At 48.0% G+C, this 19510-nt stretch overlaps 1 protein-coding gene across 1 annotated transcript; it reads right to left on the bottom strand.

The window, feature by feature from the left end:
- Positions 1-2820: 2820 nt before the first annotated feature.
- On the bottom strand, positions 2821-17678 carry SAP30L (SAP30 like). Its single transcript, XM_061189895.1, has 4 exons — positions 16955-17678; positions 11949-12071; positions 9637-9735; positions 2821-8099 (listed from the first exon to the last, which is right to left on the bottom strand). The coding sequence occupies exons 1-4, from the start codon at positions 17150-17152 to the stop codon at positions 7971-7973; spliced, it is 549 nt and encodes a 182-aa protein (XP_061045878.1). The 5' UTR covers positions 17153-17678; the 3' UTR covers positions 2821-7970.
- Positions 17679-19510: the final 1832 nt, after the last annotated feature.

The raw sequence follows: 19510 nt of genomic DNA, 5'->3' as shown, positions 1-19510 counted from the left end.
CAAAGAAGACAGTAACGTTCCAAATCCCACCAACCAGGACGGACCATGGTTGGCATGTTGGTTGTGGCCTTCTTTTCCTTGCTACCCCTGTGGTGCCCAGGGCGAACCGGGGCAGGCTTCCGCTCTTTCATAAATGGCTGTTGACCTCAACCAGATTGACTCGTTAACAGAGGCATGCTCCAGTTCTGTCCCTCTCGGCCAACCTCTGACAGTTTCATTAACCCTATTAAATCATGCAGGTGCCTTTACACCTCCTGGGCTTGTTAATCTCTGTTCAGCTCTGGTAAGTTAAAACCTGGCTGGAAAGTTGGATGTACCTTGTTCACCTCCATTAAACGTTATTAAACTTCCTAACTAGAGTCTTAGTGACTTCGAGGAATCCCTCATTGAAGTTTAGTGAATCCAGTTGATCAGGGCAAGGGGAACTGTTGCAGCTGCACTGCTTCAAAGCGCGGTGCTCCTGAGTTCTTTGATGGTGGAGTTGACAAGTGTCCCTAGGGTCGGACGACCGTTGGACTCGCTCCCAGGAGTGCCTCCAGCTCCCACTATTACTTGGGCGGTTCCTCAACCTCTCCGAGCGTGCGTTCGCACCTCTGTAAACCGGAGTTAATAACAGCTCCTGCTTGATATGACGATGGATCAATGTATGTAAAACTAGTGACAGGCTGTCTGGCACGCACACTGCACTTGATGGCTGTTACTATATCGGGATGTGGAAGAGCCTTACAAACTAAAAAACTGTTAAGTAAATCGAAGATTCAATTCCACACATTTGTTGTTTCCTCCTATATGCCAGGCACTGTGGTGGGAACTGTGGATTATTTTCATTCTTTTTTTTTTTTCCAGATGGAAGATCATCTATTCCAATGATTCATCTTAAAAGTGTCTTTGTGGCTGTGCATGTCACTGTATTTGCTCAGGCTCTGACCTTTCTGAGCTGCTTGAGGTTGAACGTAGCTCCTTTCCCTTCCTGGGCCTAAGGCAGTTGGACTCAGTGCCATCTAAACCTAGATGTGCAAATTCCCCAGGAGAATTTTCCCTGGGCCGCCCTTGTGGAGATTCTCATTAAGTAGGTCTTACTGGGGATTTCTAACCAGTATTCCTGATCAGGTTGAAGCCGCTGGATTGGGAAACCTCTGGACCAGTTTAGTACTTCTCAACTATAATGAGCTTAAGTCTTATTTGGGGAAATTTTAAAAATTCATATTCCTGGAATTCAACCCCTGAGCTTTGCATACTGAGAATCTGGGATGGGGCCCAGGAATTGGCATTGTAACAGAGTTCATAGGAGATTCTGATGGGGGTGGGAGGTGGCAAGTGCTACCTTTCAAAGAGGCTGGACCTCAGCGGATCTGATATTCAATATTCTCAAGGTCTATTTTGAAAAAAGGATGTCCGGTTCCTAGTGGAACTTCTGTCCTAATGGTACAGTAAGATATGGGTTCCTCCTTCCATCACAACCAATATCTGTGGATCCTCAAAGGAGGTCGACTCCAGCAGGGGCCGGCCAGTTTGGGGGAAGCTTGGCAACGAAGCACCTCTCCTAGGTTCGGTGTGTGAGGGGCTCGAGGCAGCCCTCAGCAGTTACATATGAAAGAAAGGGCAGGGCAGCAGACAGAGGAGTGAAAGGAACTACTTACGCTGTACCTCAGATCAAGAGGCAACATGGTATGAAGACTAGACCTTCCTTTGCTTTCTAGAGGAAGATGACTCAGACATCCTTCGGCAACAAACCATCACTGACCCTGTGGGCTCCCAGTGACAGCCAAGACTCCCCACTCTCCTCGCCCCCTAAAACGCCTCCTGAAAAGTCAACCCCCACATTATTTACATGGGAGCGGAATGGGAGAGCGTGAGGGTACTGAGGGGAAGAACCGTACTTTGTAAATTTCTGTTTAAAATTTCAGAGCTAGCATGCAGTACTACTAGTCAACTAATATGAACAGAAATATTTACTGCATTTTCCCCCTTTCATGCTGCTGAGGACAGAGATGTGGTAAAGTGACACTAGTGACAGATTTGAAATGAAAGACCTGTGTCTGAGGCTTGGCTGGCCAAGGGGCTTCATCCCAGAGGCCTCCGGGGCCTCCAACAATCAGCTCAGTCAGATAGCCCAGCATGAGCAGGCGACTTGCTGGGGCCTCTGACTTAGTAGCCGGCTGGCGGGCGAGGCAGGGCAGAGATTCTGCAGGTCTAACAAGTGTTCAGATGGTGGACCAACTTTAAATACCAAGGCTCTACTGTAGGTGAAGAAATGCCAGTTCATACATCGCTAAATATAAGTTTTTGAGACAGTTAAACATTGAGATATTTATATAAAGGTCTGTATTTCCAGTTCCTCTTGAGAACTCGTGAGAACTGGCCACACAGGGCTGGCATTCCCACGTGACAACAACAGGGTGGAGCTCAGCGGTGGCTGCCCTTAGAAGGGACCTGGATTTTCCAGTTCACAGCTCCCCCGCCCCCCCGCCCCCAACAGGCATTTTAATTTGCAACCATCCATCCAGTTTACTTAGAACTTTTATAGGTGGATAACTGAAGACCAGAGTGAAGCTCTGGGGCCAGGGTACCTGCTATGCTACGAAGCACTCAGGCTCGACTCGGGCCATCCAACCACAGCCAATCTCTTTGCACAGGAGTGAGTGGTAGGGCAGGGTCACACTTCTGTGACCTGAACTCCCATGGTGCGCACTGGGAGTGGAAGGGCGAGTGGAGGAAAGATTGCTGTCGCCAGCCACTGTCCTACACAGCCAGCGGCCAAATGTGCAGGTGAAAGCATCTGAGCTCCATGTGGACATTCAAAGGGAACAACAGAGTGTGTCTCTTGTTTCTCATTCAGATCGTTTATTAAGAGCGAAAGTCGGGCCATCCCATCTGTGTGATACTGCAACATGAAAAGTCACATACATACTAAGGAGACCCCACAGAATTGAGAGCCTTTCAACAGTACAGAGCCATAGATTACAAAATTAAAATACAAATGATCCCCCCAGTTTGGCAGGAAACATGTACAATATGAGGAAGCCTGGAATGGAAGGGCACTTGCTTTTCGATAAGGCAGTTACAAAATGGAAAAAAAACCCAAACCAACCCGCACCCCCAAAACATTCTGACGGGAATAACAGATAATAGACATGTGAAAACAGGGATCCTGTACAAGCCTCTGTCATTGGCAAACATGTGTTCATTAAGTGAAAGCCACTGAAGGGTTTGTGTTTGAAGATGCAAGCTAGATGAAATGACTGATTGTAGACATTCCTACTCTAAGAAAAGGTCCCACCTTGCCCCCGGCTGGATTCCACCTCAAAAAATGGGATCAACTTTACCCTTCCTAACCATAAACTTGAAAACAGTCTGTAGTAAAGTGAAAGGAATACAAAGGCATCCCTAAAGCACCATGCTTCCCAGGGCATGATCTTGAGCTCACCTGTCCTTCAGTTCAACTGCCTCTCTCGCTAACAGGGATGGGGGCTGCAAACGGCAGGGCCACAGAGCTGTGTCTGTTCAAGTCAGGGTCACCTGAGTGACCCACCTGAAAGGCAAGTGTATTTAGTGAGAATTTAGAGTCTAGGACACCACCACATTTCCCGCCAGGACTTTGGAACCTTGGTCTTAAATTATAGGCTCCTTCTGTTCTCCCCTCCCATTCATTTTGCAAAACTCAACTGACTGCCTTCCCAGCCCTGTCTCACAACCTTGAGTTCTACAGGTTGTTTCCCTGAGAGCCAGGCTGGCCTTGGGAACCTCTGCTCAGTGGCAAGGTCTCAAGGTTCTGAGGGCAGCTCACTGCAGACTGGGTTACAGCTATGCTGCAAGTTGGAAAGTGAACGAGCGCCAGAAGCGTCAGGAGGACAGAAGGCTGGTCCAGATGATGCCACAGCACTCGGGCAAGTCTTTTCAAATCTCAGTTTCCCCATCTCTAAAAATCAATGACTGGGCAATGGCAACCTCAAAGGACTTCCCAGCTTGAAAATATGGCACTTCTCTGACACTGAGACATGTGGTTCTCCCAAGTTTCTAAGCTTTGTTTTCTCCATAAAAACAATGTGTGATGTACTTGCAGGAATCTTAAGGTACAAGCCCTCAGGGGCCCTATAACCTTTCAACTTCAGACAGAGCAATGACCATATTTTAAAATCTTCTAGCTAAAACTTTTCCTAAGTGATATGAGCATCAGTTTTTGTGAGGCAAGCACAAAACTAAGGCCTCCTCTGTCTTAAGGTATTTTTTTTAGCAGCCTGATAGCACTCCCTCCTACCCTGACCTCCTCCATCAGCTTTAGCAAGATCAAGGGAGTATAATGATGTTATACTTCATCCCAGCAGGACGACTTTGGGGTTTCCTCAACATCTCCAATAAGGAACTAATACTCGGGGGGGAAGGACAGCCAGGACACCAAAGTGTCTATATGCTAGCTGCTCCTTCCCCAGAGACAAACACTATGCCCTGGGACAGTGCAGCAATTAGGTCCTTGGCCAACTAACTTGGCCCCCATTAGGCAGAGACTAAGATGGAAATTCCAGAGAACATAGAAAAGCCAGAGGTTTACAAAGATAGAACAGCCTTCCCCAGGAGGTAGTGAGTTCTCTGTCCTCAGAGGTGTTTAAGCCCAGACTGCTCAAATCTTGGTGGGACGGTTGTAGGCAGAATGCCAGCACCTATGGGGAGACTGGACTGGATGACTTAAAGGTCCTTTCCCAACTTCTGGATCTTGTCACGGTAATGACTGAGAGCCTTCAGATGATTTCTGTGCAGCAACGACTCTGGGATCCATGGTCGGGCCCCTGAGTAACTTCCCTCTCCTACTTTCTCCTTTCTACCAGGCAGGTGCCCTCCAGGATATTAAACAAAAAAGTTCCCACAAAATAAACACCTGAAATGCCAAGGTTAGACGCAACATTCCAGCTGCAAACAATTATTAATATCTGCTCTCTGGAAGACTAGCTGTGACTATTTAGCTATAACAGGAACGTCTAACAACTTGGCGGCTGTATCACATAAATGAAATTCCTCTTCCTTTTACACCAGCGGTCTTGAATCCTTTGGTTGCAATCTTTCAAGGGATTCAGCTATGATTTTTTTCACATGATGTTGCCAACCTAAGGGTTTGTTCGTTGAAATAAGAAGTTTGTCCGTTTGTTTTTTAAAAACCTTAAAATGAAGCAACACAAATGGCAAGATGTTGACAATTCCATGTGACACCCTTCAGGGCATATGAAAGAATCACAGCAGGCTGGAAACTGAGGCAGGAGCTGTGCTCTTTAAGACAGTGCCAGTTCTGGATTGCACATTCCAGTTTTGCCCAGGAGCACCAAGAGGAGAGAAGGCAATGTTGCAACATTACAGGCGGAGAGACACACGAGTCCTTGATAGGTGGTATAAAAAGCAGGCAGCCACGATGAGGGCTGCTTTCCCCAAGCCCCACTGCTCCCCGAAGCCAGATCCGGTTGCTTTGGAGGGTCGGCCACCTCTGACAGGCAGAAGTCTCCTGCCCCAGATCAAGCCATGGGAGACTGCAGAAGAGGCTAAGGCAAGTGGCTTAGTGGTCTGATAAAAGAATAGATTTCTGCACACAAGGAAAATATAAGTTCAGAGAGCTCTGTCTTCTCTCTCACCTGACATGCTTTCAACGGTTGAAAAGACACCCATAACCTCCACTTTCCAAAGGACCTCTCCTTAGAGGAAAGACGGCTTGGGACTCGAGCGCGCACAGCATCTGGCTGAGAGGGAAAAGTTTCCCCATGCTTCACGTGGGAAGGAAAGCACTCTTACAGACACATTTGAACAGACGGAGCCTAACACCACAGCTTCTTGTATAGAAGCGTACTGCTGTCTCTCAACTGGGAACACAGATCTGCTATTGAAGAAACAGTGACAAGACCTACACATCCACAATTCTGGTTCAAACATCAGAAAGATACACTTCTTTTCTCAATAAGATGTGGACATTTCCAGAGAGCAGGTTACCAATGCCTTAACCCCACCTGTCCCCAAACTCCAGCCTGATGAGAAAACACTCCCCTTGACAAAGGGGGTTTGGTGTTTGACGCCTTCAAAACCTTTCTAACTCAGCTTCTCGGGAAAAAACCTACATAAGCCACATACTTTAGAGCCTTCTTGATGCTCACACATCAACAGCCTTCAGCTGTGAGTAGCGAGACACTCTCTAAATACCTATTGCATCTGCACAACTAAAAACACGCAGAGAGCACCCTGACGTGCCATCCACGGTCAGGTGTATGAAAATAAGATCCCCTCATAGTCTAGAGTATGCTCTATGTACATTCATTTATACATATTTTAAAAGGCTGCAATCTGCTAGACATGCATCGTGAACACTGGTGAAACCTTGGCTGCAGCGAACACACGTCGTTTTATTTAGTGAGAGTGGTGGCCCTGTCCCCGTCCACGGAATGCATGCTCCACGGAACTGAGACCTTTGGCCACTCCACCACACTGCTTGGGGGCCGGGGGGTGGGGTTGTTCTGACTTCTCTGCGTGGATGCTCAGATTAAGCCGTCTGTGAGTCACTAAAATGCTCTGCCAGGCCAGGCTGTCCACTGCTGCTTTTATTTTTTAAGGCTTAAGAAAGAACTCAGAATGCAAACTGAGTAAGAAAGTGATACCTTTGACCACAATATATGTCAAGATGGTCAGAAATTAGAATTCAAGTCCTTTCTTCTCTTTTCTTCCCACTCCCTGTCCACACCCTCTGCCCCCCAACACACTGACTAGAAAATTTTGCAAAAGCATACTTTTGGATATAAAGCTTTGTTTTCAAAGGATACTTTGGCTCTGATATAACTAGATAGAGGCATCTGAGTTTTTGAACATAAAAAAAGATCAGGTAATTGTTAATACTTAGAAAACTTTAGCAATCGTCCCCCCTAAAAGAGAGGCAAATTGCTCACAAAAATGAATATCGGATGGCACTGACCTGTGTTGCTCAAACCCATGATTTGTTGCTGACCCCCAAGGAGGTCAAAGCTGGTCAGACTTTCTATCCCAGAGCTGGACTTTGGAGCAGGAACCACATGGTCCTTGGCAGCTTTCTTGTGGTTGTGAATTAAGGATTAGTACTTCTGAGAACATGAGCCCCAAACCACTAAATATCTTCATTTGTCAAAGCATTTCTGGCGCAGGAGAATGGCTGAAGTCACAATACATAACTTGACCCTGAAGCATGAGGCATGGAGGGGTGAACAAAGAGCCGCGGCTCCCGGGAGGGGCTCTGCCTCAGTGTTTCTGGAACCTCCACAGACACAGCGTGGCACATGAGATTGCCCTGAAGTTCTCGTCTGACCTGATATATCCTGTTGGTGCATCAGGATTTCCTCACACTCCGGAAGTTAAGTGGTGAGCAACAGAAATGGCAGAGGTCTCAATACCTAGAGGTGGGAAGCACAAGGCTGGCACTGTTAGTGACAGCTGGATTAACCAGCAAATCCTGACTGAGTGCCTACTGTGTGCAAAGCACAGGGCTGGCGAGGGACCGTGTCAAACAGATTTGCTGATAAGCGACAAAGCCTGCAACAAAGAGGGGCGCCTATGTCCCCAGCAGACGGGTCTGCTCATGTACCTCCCCGGAGAGCCGTACCTCGCTGCTGGTCCAGGGCTACACCACACATGTGGCAGCGTGGAATTACAAGGTGACTACCAAAATATCTGTCATCCCACATTTCCAGTAGAACTGACTTAATGCTTTGCTGAATGTAGCAATACATTGTTTTTCTTTCATTCTTTTTCCGATCTTGTTTTTTTTTAGTCCAGTAGTTGCCTTAAAAGAAAGTCTGTGTATAAACATGCTGAATCATGAGAATATAATCCTCCTGACCAAAAAGATTTACAGTATTCAACATTCAAACTTTTTTATTTACAATAAAATTTAACAGTCTTTATGGGCTTAAATGTAGCAGATATCACCTGTGCATTAAGCATTATACTTCCTTTCTTGAAGATGTGCTTCATCATCACTCAAGCTGCTTGCCGCCCTCTGATTTCTGGTCCAGTCTACTCTTGTTACTCTTCACCATGTAGATGAAGTAAGCGAGCGTCTCCTTTTCATTCACGGGTATGTTCCTGAAGTGTCGGCTGACAGTCTACATGGGGAGGAAAAATAGAGCCCATTACACCACGTGAACCATCAGGGCCACAAATTCTAAGCTGTGCACAAGAGGGAACAGCAAGGTGCTCCCAGAGCTATGGAAGGGGTTATGATCACTGCAGAACTTCCTGCAGTGCTACAGAATACAGAATGCCCTTTTTTCCCAGGTTTAGGTGATTTGGTTTCCAGGCTCCCAAACGCAACACTTTATTCCACAACACTCCTAAGGTGCAGTTCTGTTTCAGTGGCAGCCAACTGTCCATCGTGGCATAGTCTCAAGGTCATCCTCATGGAGCAAGAGACTGGGACTGCAATGGCTGACCAGCTGCTACCATAACCTCTCAGGCCCAGGAACTGGGCAGAAAAGTGTCCTTTTAAAATTGTGTCAAATAAATAGCCAATTGAACAGATATAAGTGTCTCACCCAAAAAACCATCTAAATAGTACATAACTGCCTCTTGAAAGACATGAGATTTGAAGAAAAATTCATCATTTACTATGTTTTCCCGATACTTTATTTCCAAGTCCTGAGAATGCAGGTCTCCTCTTGCCCCATATCATCCCACCCCTCCCACCAGGGGTGGACACTAGCAAGTGGGTAATGTTATCTTGAAGTAGGAAAGGCTTGTGTGCTTCTATGGTTTATCTGGACGCTGGTGAAGGAGAGGTTTAAGGAAAAATGATGGATTGGCAAGAAAGCTCTAAAGGGAAGACCAAAAACCAACAGGGATGTAACCCCATAAGGAAATCTCTGGATGGACCGAGGGCGCTGGGACAGATAAAAAGGGAGTCAGAGAACGAAAACTACAGAGCGGTTGTCTCTGAACAGTAGGACTGCATTTTTCATCATTTCCCAAGTTTTCTACAATAGACAGAAAAACACATTTAGAAAAGAAGGATGAGAGGGTACCCACACAAATGCCAACAGGACAGAAGTATCAAGGCAGGCTGTCAGTATGTTAAAATAATGGCCAGTGAAGCACCCGCATCCCCATCCCATGCCCGGAACTGTGTTAGGGACTCAGGGCAGGAGAAAACGTTCTTAGGCTCCATTCATTATAATAAATACTTCCATTACCAACATCAGAGTAGAAGAAATCAAGGAAAAAAACCAAAGAAAGAAAAATAGCTCCTACAGGACATGAGTAAAGGTTTGGGGATGATTAATCAGACACACCTCATGTGCAGAATGGAACATATCTAGAAAGAATCTTGCAAAACAAGATTCAAACAAATGAACAAACAAAAGAACACTCAGGACTTAGAATCAGGAGTCTTGAGATTCCAAGCTACCAACTTGCTGTATGATTTTAAGCAAGTCCTTTCTTTTCTCTGCGCCCTGCTTTCTTTTATGGAAATCAGGCCTTTCTAGGTCTAAAGCTGGGGGATTCTAAATTGTGCAAAAGAGGGAAGAGGAAGTTGCTTCCAGAGGTATGGAAGGGATTATGTATAGACACACACGGAGAATCAAGGTCACCATCAGAAGCACAATGCTGGCTCTCCCTCTTTAGAGCGCAATTTTGTCTACCTACTTCTGCTAACTGGGCCTTATTGAAGCCTGGTCTGGTCTGCAATTTGTAGTGCCGTTTATAACGTCGGAGAGTGTTCACCTGCAGCTGGAACAGATCAACCTAGAGAGAAGAGGAGAAACACATTATCCATCACCTGACCAGCCACGACTCACCGAGAGCCCACTGTGTGCCTAACACTACACTAGATAGGGGTGGGGATGGAGAGACTACAAAGAAGTCTTAGAAATGGTCCGCCAAGGACTAATAACTGGCTGGAAGGACAGAAACAACAGTGGAGGCAGAGTCCTGGCGGGGGAGAGGTGGTCCCAGAAGGCTGATGGAGGTTGTGAAGCTTCCGCTAAGGAGAGGCAGGGTTTAGAGAGACAGTGAGGAACAGAACTAGAGGAGGGAATGAGAGAGAAGGCCATGGGCTCGAAAAGCCATGAGAGGACATATGGGCTGGGGGTCAGAGGCTCTCATGATGGATTTAAAAGGTGAGACTGGGTGGTAGCGTGTCTTGACAAGCAGAAGGAGAGAACCTAGGTGGGAGGGCGCTGTTCTAGGAAGATGGATCTGTGGTGGTTTGTGGGAAGACTGACTGGGGGGTGGAGGGACAGTGGAGGGAGATGCTGCAGCAATGGTCCAGAAATGAGATGGTGAAGTTGAGCTCTGCAGGGGTGCTGATGCTAGAGGGGGTAGCAGGCATGGAGAGCAAAGGTAAAAGCAGACAGACATCCTGGAGGAAGACAGGCCAGAGCTCGGCACAGAGTAGATAGAGGGACATGACAGAGGACAGTGGGAAGTACTGGTATTCTCAAATAGTTCTCCCCTAGGCTCAGCCTTCGGGTATTAGGATCCTTAACAGCCTTCCAGAGAAAGCTCAAAGCTACTGTAGCAAATGTACAAATCAGCAGGTCAGGGTCTCTGCAGATGACTGGGTAACAGAGGGGAAAGGACCCTCCCTTTTTTTTCTAACAAAGGAAGAGAGGAAAGCTGCACAGTCATGAAATATTGAAGGCCCAGAAAGTTGGGCTGCCTTTACCTGCCTCTAAAAGAGATGTTCTTGCTTCAGGCAGGTGGAGAGCACTTAAAAACAAAATGAATGATCAATATGAGGGACCAAAGTCCTTCATTCTTTTCAAACATTCCTCAAACCTTTTTTTTTTTTTTTTTTTTTGTGAAAAGCATTTAGAAAGTGAATACATCCATTTCTTCATAAAATAATAATAAAAATGCTAAAAGCATTAGAAAGATACTGTAAACCAATGCTAGAAAAGGGGACACAGGAAGGGGCAGAGGGAAAGGGCCATATTTTCAAAGGTTTCCTCCACATCTGCAGACAAAGGCCCGCCTACTCTTTCTATTCCTACACAGTCATTTTCACTCTGAGTGCTAACAGGCGGTTGCCTTATGAAATATTCATGCATCAAATATTCAGTGTACATTATAAATGGTTTTTCTTTTGCTGAGTCTTAAGTGAAAACAATTTAGATAGAAAGGAAATTCGATATTCCTCCCCGTAGCCTTGCTTAATAGACATTGGCACCTTGAAGGAAAGGCAGGCTTCTGGTTTGAGAAGCCTAGGGCTCATCATCTAGTGCGACGGTTCTCAGCAGGGGATGATCCTGCCCCCCAGAGGACACCTGCAGTGTCTAGAGACACTGGGTGGGGGGGGGGGTGCCTGGCACCTAGTGGGTAGAAGCCAGGTATGCTGCTGAACATGCTACGATGCACAGGACAGCCCCACCACAAAGAATTATCTGCCCCAAACGTCAACAGTGCCAGGGTTGAGAAACCCTGGGCCAGTGTAACTGACCTTGGAATAGATCTTTGGGAACGAGCCTGGACCAGGAATCAGAGAGTGATAGAAAATCAGAGCTGGTGTGACCTGACAACTTACACCTTCATTTTGCAGACCAGAAAACAGAGGGGAAATGACTTCCCCCAATCCATATACACTCAGTCTCTAACTTTAAGGGCAAAAACAAAGTTTTTAAAAACTTGACATTGTGGTTGTATTTAAGTATTTCTCAGGGGTTTTTTGAAGAAAGTCAGCACAGCCTACTGGAGAGGGCACTGGACTGGGGCCCCCAAACTGTGTGTGTGACCCTGAGTGTCTGTGCCTGTCTGTAAAATTGTGGGGCAGTCAGACCAGTTGATTTCTAAGCTTTCAGCTCTCAGATTCCATATTACTGTGATTCTATGATTCACTTTTCAAATACACCACAGCAACACAGAGGAGACCAAAATTACTTCTTAGACCAGGCCAGAGGTAAGGATCAGGTTAGAATCCATTCTCCCAGCTTTCTTAAGGTAAAGTTTTGGACCTTTACCTCAGGAATGTCAGTGTCATGCTCAGGAGAATCTCCACCATCGTCACTTGTCTTCCTCTTCCTTTTATTTCGTACACTCTGGATGAAATTTTTGTGGAAATCGCAAATATACAGGTGTCTTACCTGTTGGGAAGCAAATTAAAGTCAGAGTTGCCAATTCCATGGAAACAGCAACAGGTATCTGTCAAATTATGGGGCTTTTCTCCCTTGCGAGGCATTGGAGAGACCGAAGGAAGAACAAGATGCAAGCCATCATTTCCACAAGTTGCCTACTGAATTGCACAATGAGAACCCCTCAAAGAGAACGCTAATATCACACTAGGCAGTGCGTTATAAACCAAGTCTCCCCTGAATGATAAATACAACAAATGGTATGGATACAGCAAAGGGCAAGGCCCTGCGGCTGAGCTAGCTAGAGTGGAGGTCCCTGACCAGAAGGGAGGATTTGCAGGTAGTCAGGAAGCATTCCAGATGGGAAAAGCCACGACTTAGGTTTCAAATGAGGCCGATGGAAGGCATGAGTGAGGAGGCCCTGAGGAGACCATGTCACTTAGATGGAGGTGACTGCCTGTGTAGGAGCATCAGGAGAAATTCAGGGGTCAGGGGCATGAGAACAGCTTAGACTTTCCTTCAAACAAGACAGGGTCCCCCAAGGTTTTTGAAGCAGGGAGAGACGTGACATTTTCAGACCTGTAGGAGTTAGGAACTTATACCTCGCTGGAATGCACGGTCCCCAGGAGCAGGAAAGAAGGCACTGTGGTAATGGTAGAGAGGACATCCTATTTTTACACTGACAACAGTTACTACTGTACGATGACAACCCTCTGAAAAACTATTTCTGTGTATCTGTTTATAATTCTTGCATCACCACACATCCAATCCACAAAGAGAAGTGGAAAGAGGTGCAGAAATTCTCACAAGGTGGAACAACATAAAAGAAGCTGGGGGACTTCCCTGGTGGCGCAGTGGTTAAGAATCCGCCTGCCAACACAGGAGACACGGGTTTGATCCCTGGTCCGGGAAGATCCCACATGCCACGGAGCAACTAAGCCCGTGCGCCACAACTACTGAGCCTGTGCTCTAGAGCCCGCGAGCCGCAACTACTGAGCCTATGTGAAGCAACTACTGAGCCCACACGCTCTAGGGCCCCCGTGCCACAACTACTGAGCCTGCGTGCTGCAACAACTGAAGCCCGCGCACTTAGAGCCCACGCTCCACAACAAGAGAAGCCACCATAATGAGAAGTCCGCGCACGGCAACAGAGTAGTCCCTGCTCACTGCAACTAGAGAAAGCCCGCGCGCAGCAACGAAGACCCAACACAGCCCAAAATATATAAATAAATAAATAAGAAACTTTTTTAAAAAAGAAGCTGGATACAACTGCTGCTTTTCTAATGCAGACTGGAGGCTTATTATAATAGTAAGTGAAGGTGGCAACAGCAGCTAAGATGTGAAGAACGTATTACTCAGCCATAAAAAGAAATGAAATGGAGGTATTTGTAATGAGGTGGATGGAGTTAGAGTCTGTCATACAGAGTGAAGTAAGTCAGAAAGAGAAAAACAAATACAGTATGCTAACAAATATATATGGAATCTAAGGGAAAAAAAAAAAAAAAAGGCCATGAAGAACCTAGTGGCAAGACGGGAATAAAGACACAGACCTACTAGAGAATGGACTTGAGGATATGGGGAGGGGGAAGGGTGAGATGTGACAGGGTGAGAGAGTGTCATGGACATATATACGCTACCAGATGTACAATAGATAGCTAGTGGGAAGCAGCCGCATAGCACAGGGAGATCAGCTCGGTGCTTTGTGACCACCTAGAGGGGTGGGATGGGGAGGGTGGGAGGGAGGGAGATGCAAGAGGGAAGAGATATGGGAACATATGTATATGTATAACTGATTCACTTTGTTATAAAGCAGAAACTAACACACCATTGTAAAGCAATTATACTTCAATAAAGATGTTTTAAAAAAAAAAAAAAAGAACATAACTAGCAGGGTTGAATGGAGGATGACTGTGTAAATGACTTGGGGTTGTTAACACTGAACCAGATGTTGCGCAAATGTTCTTGAGAGACTTCTGAATTTGAGTTTATTCCTCAAATGCTTAAAGATAAAAGTAAACTGATAGGAAACCAGCGTAATTAATTCAGGCCTTTTCACGGAGAAAATAATGAAAACTGTTTTTTATTCAGATGAATTAGCACTTTCATGTGGTTGGATTAGTGAGTCATGAGTAGTTTTAAGTTTACATTGTGAGGGTGTCTTGCAGACAGCAGGTAATCAATACATGCTGCTGCATCAACACAGCCATCCCCTTGCATCTAAAAGCAGCTTAGGCCAGTAAAAGCCACATTTACATATGGCAACAAATTGGAATAGCTTTGCCAGATTCAACTCTGTCAAATGACCTGTGGACACAGCACCTGTCACTGTCTCAAAGAATCTCATCTAGTTGATGTATAGACTACTGGATGTGCTTTTATGAGGGAAGAAAGCACACTCACAGCATACCCTACATCCCTCACAGGAAGCTGGCCCTCATGTTAGCTAGTTTCACATGTAAAGTCTGAGAGACTAAGCTGTTCCTCAAATTCATAGCGACAGACTTGGAAAAAGAACAGGCAGAAGACGTGATTCCTAAAGCTGTGGCTGGGAGATTTCAGGTCAGGACACTAGAATAATGGAATCCTAGATGGAAGACAACCCAGCAATCACCAGTGTAACCCCCCTAGCTCCCATCTCATTTTCTAGAGGGATAACCTGAAGCCACCTAGAGTGGAGAAATGACCTGGCCAAGGTCATCCAGACCTTCTAACCCCTGGCACACGTCCTTGCCTCCTGCAATGTTTTCCTTACTCTATTCTCCACTTCTACTTTTCTCCAGAAAAAAGCAGATATATGTCAATTGGAGGGATGTTTGAAAGCATGTTATATCTTAATAAATCACAGAACACTGCCAATGTCTACATGAGAGAAGTTAAACTGCCTGAGTAGGATTTAAGGTGCTATTATTTAAAAAGGTTCTCTGCTAGACCCTTTTACAAGATAAACAGTCATTATTCCTCCTTAACCGTTTTCAAGTACATATTGGTTTTCAGAAATTTCAGAGCCCAGTGGCCTTTAGGGAGTTGGGGGTGGAGAAAGGAGGGTGGTAGAAAAGGCTCTAGTGTTTTTTTTCCTGTTTCACTTTCTGCAACAGCTAAAAATTCTTGTAACACAGCAGTTACTTAGAACTGAATTCCTGCCCAAGCCTGTGAGAATGAAATAGAATCCCTTTCAGAAGTAATGACTCCACAACACCACCTTCAAACAAACTGTGAGTAATTTCAAACTGCCTTGAAATCCTACTCCTTCAGAAGCATTACCTTTTGGGAACTCTAGTACCAGGCTCAGGCTGCCTCTCTTCTAGACAGCGTGTGTCAAACAGTCAACAGAGCCCAACACAGGTTTTCCAGTGGGGTCACTGGGAAAATGGAGCCCCAGTTGCGGCAGCACAATTGTTCAGATGGTGGGTTTAAAAGAACTGGGAATTTCTTTTTTTTTAGTACTGTAAAATATTATTATAAGCTGCTCAAGTAAAGGCTCCCAACAACCTAAACAGAAGGCGGGCAGTGTTTCCATGAGGATGAATTCATTACTGTCTTAGAATTAAGCATTTCACTTCATACATGTCCTAATTCAGGCCACAATAGTCTCTAGCCAGTTGTCTCCTTAGATGAATTCCTTTCATTCATTTATTCATTCATTGATAGAGATTTGTACTAAGAAAGCCATCAACTCACCCTCAACCACTTAAAAGTAGCATCTTTTCATTCAAGAGTTGCAAATATAATTGTTAACTTAAAAAAAAAGGGGGTGAGAGTGAAGAGCGTAGAAGGAAGGGCAGGGAAGATTTTTTTTTACTTATTAAAGACTTAATCAAGGCTTATGCATGGGGCTTGGAAGTAAATCAGACAACGGATTCAAGAAATTAACCAGCCTCTTAGGTGTTGTGTGACTTTGGCACCGTCACTTCCTATCTCTGGGCCTCATTTTCAGTTGTAAAATCAGAAATGGAAAAGTGGGTGCCCTTTCAGTTTAACAAGCAATCTCTGATTTCCCCCCAAAGTGGAGAAATTTTGGTCCTAAAAGAGAATGGATGTTAACCACCTAATCTCCTAGCTGGTCTACCTGAATATTAAATACCCCTCTAACTTATTTCCAATTCCTAATCACCAGACAGCCACTTAAGGCTTGCAGCAACAAATGTCAAACTAAACAGTTCTTAACTGGTTGACAATAGGCACATCTTTAGAATAGTTAACTAGAAGTGGTAAAATCACACAGAAAAAGTTTTCTATTCAAATTTAAATTACCCACCTCCACCCTCCCGGGCATCTGTAAAGAAGTTAACCCTATAAAAATGGATTTTCTTCCTTTCCGTCACTTCGACTGCCAGAGCCACCTCCCGAGACCAGATCTTGGTCTTATTTCTGCCACATCCTTGAAAATCCCATGTCCCCACAGCTGCCTGCTAAGCAGCGAGCTCGGTGACCCTCTGCAGAAGCTGAGGCCGCCCCAGACAGGGACGTAACTGCCACCTTTCTTTTTCTGAAGGAATAACACGGATCCGAGAAGGAGGGAGAAGTTGGAGAAGAGCTGGGTCCCTTCATCACCTCCTCCCTAATACCTGCTCCTCCGTGGGCCAACCAAATGAACCCACCTCTTCCTGCTCCCATGTGTACACCAATAAAACGAGCTAAAAACTGGTGTCAAATCTTCCCAGGCAGGAAGGGTCCTCGGAGCCCCCGCCGCTAACCTCCCGGATTTGGGCAGAGTCCTAGTTAGAGCCCACCAGCGCCGAGCGGCCTTTGCAAGCCCAACTCCTCAGTTTGCAGATAAAGGGCGGCGAGGCCCAGGGCGGGGAGGGCCCCCGAGTCCCGCCCGCAGCCCGGGGCAGCGGCCAGAGAGCTGCCCGGAGCGGGGGCCCAGCCGGGGGCGGGGGCGGAGGCGGACTCACGCTCTTGTCGATGTCCAGCTTGAGTTTCTTCTGCGAGATGCTCTTCTGGACCCTCTTGCTGAAGGAGGCGTTGCCCGCGGGCCGGACGCAGCGCTCGCCGTCCTCGATGAGGCAGCAGCTCTGGCCGTAGCCCGGGGCGGCGGCGGGGGCGGCGGGGGGCCCTTCGCGGCTGTCCTCCTCAGTGCTAAAGCCGTTCATCTCCCCGCCCCGGGCCGGCCCCTCTGGGGGAGGGTCCCCCGTAGGCCACTCCGCGGCCGCGCTCCCCGCGGGGCAGGTTGCCGAGGCCCCCGCACTCGAGGGTCCCAGAGTCCGTCTCCAGCCGAGGCGCTGCCCTGCCCCGCGCCCGGGAGGCCCGGCTCCGCTCCGCCGGGCTCCCGCTCCTTCGGTCTCCGGCCCCGCGTCTCCGCCAAGCCCCTTCCTCCCCGCTCGCGGCCCCGGGGTCGGCTCCCGCGGCTCGCAGGGCCCCGCCGGGAGTCACCCGGAGGCGCCTTCTGCCGGGGGCCCTTAACCGTTACCCTTCGGCGGGGACGTCTGGGAGGGCGTCCCAGGAAGCAGCCGCTCCCCGAGGACTCCAGGCCCGGGTTGCCAGGGGGTTCCGAGGGCCCCCGCCGGCTCCCGCCTTATTTCGGGTGCCGGACAAACTCGCCGCCGGGCAGCTCCCCCGGGGTGGCGCGGCCTCCCCGCGCGGGGCCCGGCCTCGAACCCGTGGCGTCCGGGCCCCGCGGCGCGTCCGGCCCGCCCCACCCCTGCAGCCGCTCGGCTGCGCCCCGAGTCCCCCGGCAGCCCCTGGGCCGCCCGGCCGCCGCCCGCCCAACGCTCCGCACCACAACAGTTCGCTCCCCCGCCCTCCGCGGGACAGCGGAAGTCCCGCCTCCGCGCGTCCATTGGCCGCGTTCGCACTCTGGGCGGGGCCGCCGCCGCCGCTGGCGCGTCCCATTGGGCGCCATCGCCGCCAGTCCCCGGCGCCTGGCTACTTCCTGGACTCTGCTGGGATGGGTTCAAAGTAGAGAAAGTGGTAGAGGGAAGAGTTCCCCGGGTGAGGGAGGGGAACCGGGCCGCAGACTCTCCGGGCCCGGGAATGGATGGTTAGCAGGGTCCCGGCTGGACGCAGGGCCCGACTCCGGGTACGGAGGATCACTTTCGGGGGACAGAAGTGCAGACGTGGGCGGGGACGCAGAGGGAGAGATACGCGGAGGGGCATGTGAGGGGGGACCTAAAGGGGATAGAGAAACTGTCATGAGAGGTTCAGACAGGGTGAAACGGAAGGACCAGGGCCAGAGGACCCGCAGACCGGCGGGATAGAAATCGGAGAGAAAGACAGTTGTGGCGGGAAAGACAGAGGGACGATCGGGACAGATAACGTGGAAAGACGTGCAGAAGAGGTGATGGGGGTCTGATGGCGGGTCTTGCAAGGTGGTCAGAAGCTTAGGGTGGCGGAGACCCCCCACTGTGGAGACTGGGACTGGCTTGGTCGGCGCGGAAAGAAAAGGAGAGAGGGAAGGGGACCCAAGGGGCTTGGGTGACCCTTCCGCTGGGAAGAATCGGAAGTCAGGATTAGGTCTGGAGGGTGGTCTAGGTGAACCGCGGGGAAGAGGAGGCGCTGCGCAGGAGATGTAGAAAAGGCTGGGCCAATCTCGGCGTGGAGAAGGGCTCGTCGTACTTTGGGCCCTCCCTGGAGCTCTGTAAACTGTAGCTTCTAATGCTTTAAGCCTCCGGGTTTACCCGCGAGGTGACCGCGCCCTGCGGAGCCCCGGAGCTTGGGGTTCGGCGCCCAGGACTTCAAACGCACACCCAGGGCTGTAGGGAAATCCTCTAATTCGGCACGCCTAGTCAGGCCACCTCTCCACTGGGTAGCCTGGGGACAAATGAGGGCCAAAGGCCCGAAGGGACTAGCCCAGGGTCATGCAGTCATGCAGTCTTTTAGGGCTGGGCAGCATTTTCTCAGGGGGAGGGGCGTGGAGGGGACTGGGAGCGTTAGCTAAGCACGTGTACCTATTTTGGTAGTACTAGGTGGCATTGAAGAGGCTTCTGGTTTGTGTCTTGTTGAAAACGCGAAGCTACCAGTTTTCATGTTTAGAAGCAGATGTCCTATGATCTTCAGTTTTCCTCAGTGGCCTTAAACGTATTTGTACCCACTAGCCTAGTAATTTCACATGTGGGTCAGCCATTTTAGGAAATCGGCCTACCGGAGAATATTTTATACACAACAATGTTCATTATGGGATTATTTATAATAGGAAAACTTTAAAAAGAACCAAAAGTTTCACAAGGGAAATGGTTAGATCAACAACCTAACATCTTCAGAATGAGATATTTTGCAGTCATTTGCATTCATAACATCAGTGTAAACGTTTTCTAAATAAAATAATTCACCACTGACTCTTCAACAAAGAGTTGATGAGTTGGAGAAGTGCTTTATTTACGTTAAGTTTAAAATACAGGATATAACATTGCATATGGGATATGATGTGTGTACATCTATGTTTTTAAAAAAAGAAAAAAGAAAAACAACTATTTGTGCCTAAGAAATACACCAAAGTACCAACAGTAATTATG

Source organism: Eubalaena glacialis, chromosome 4 (genome assembly GCF_028564815.1).
Source record: "Eubalaena glacialis isolate mEubGla1 chromosome 4, mEubGla1.1.hap2.+ XY, whole genome shotgun sequence".
Classification (NCBI taxonomy): Eukaryota; Metazoa; Chordata; class Mammalia; order Artiodactyla; family Balaenidae; genus Eubalaena; species Eubalaena glacialis.
The sequence above is the reverse complement of the archived record's forward strand: the minus strand, read 5'-3'. Positions and strand labels throughout refer to the sequence as shown.

Coding starts and splice junctions, on each gene's coding strand:
- SAP30L (XM_061189895.1), bottom strand. CDS start 17,152: ATGAACGGCTTTAGCACTGAGGAGGACAGCCGCGAAGGGCCCCCCGCC. Junction 9,736..11,948: donor ATGACACTGACATTCCTGAG/GTAAAGGTCCAA, acceptor TCTTCTCTCTAG/GTTGATCTGTTCCAGCTGCA. Junction 8,100..9,636: donor ATAAGGCCCAGTTAGCAGAA/GTAGGTAGACAA, acceptor CTCCCCATGTAG/ACTGTCAGCCGACACTTCAG.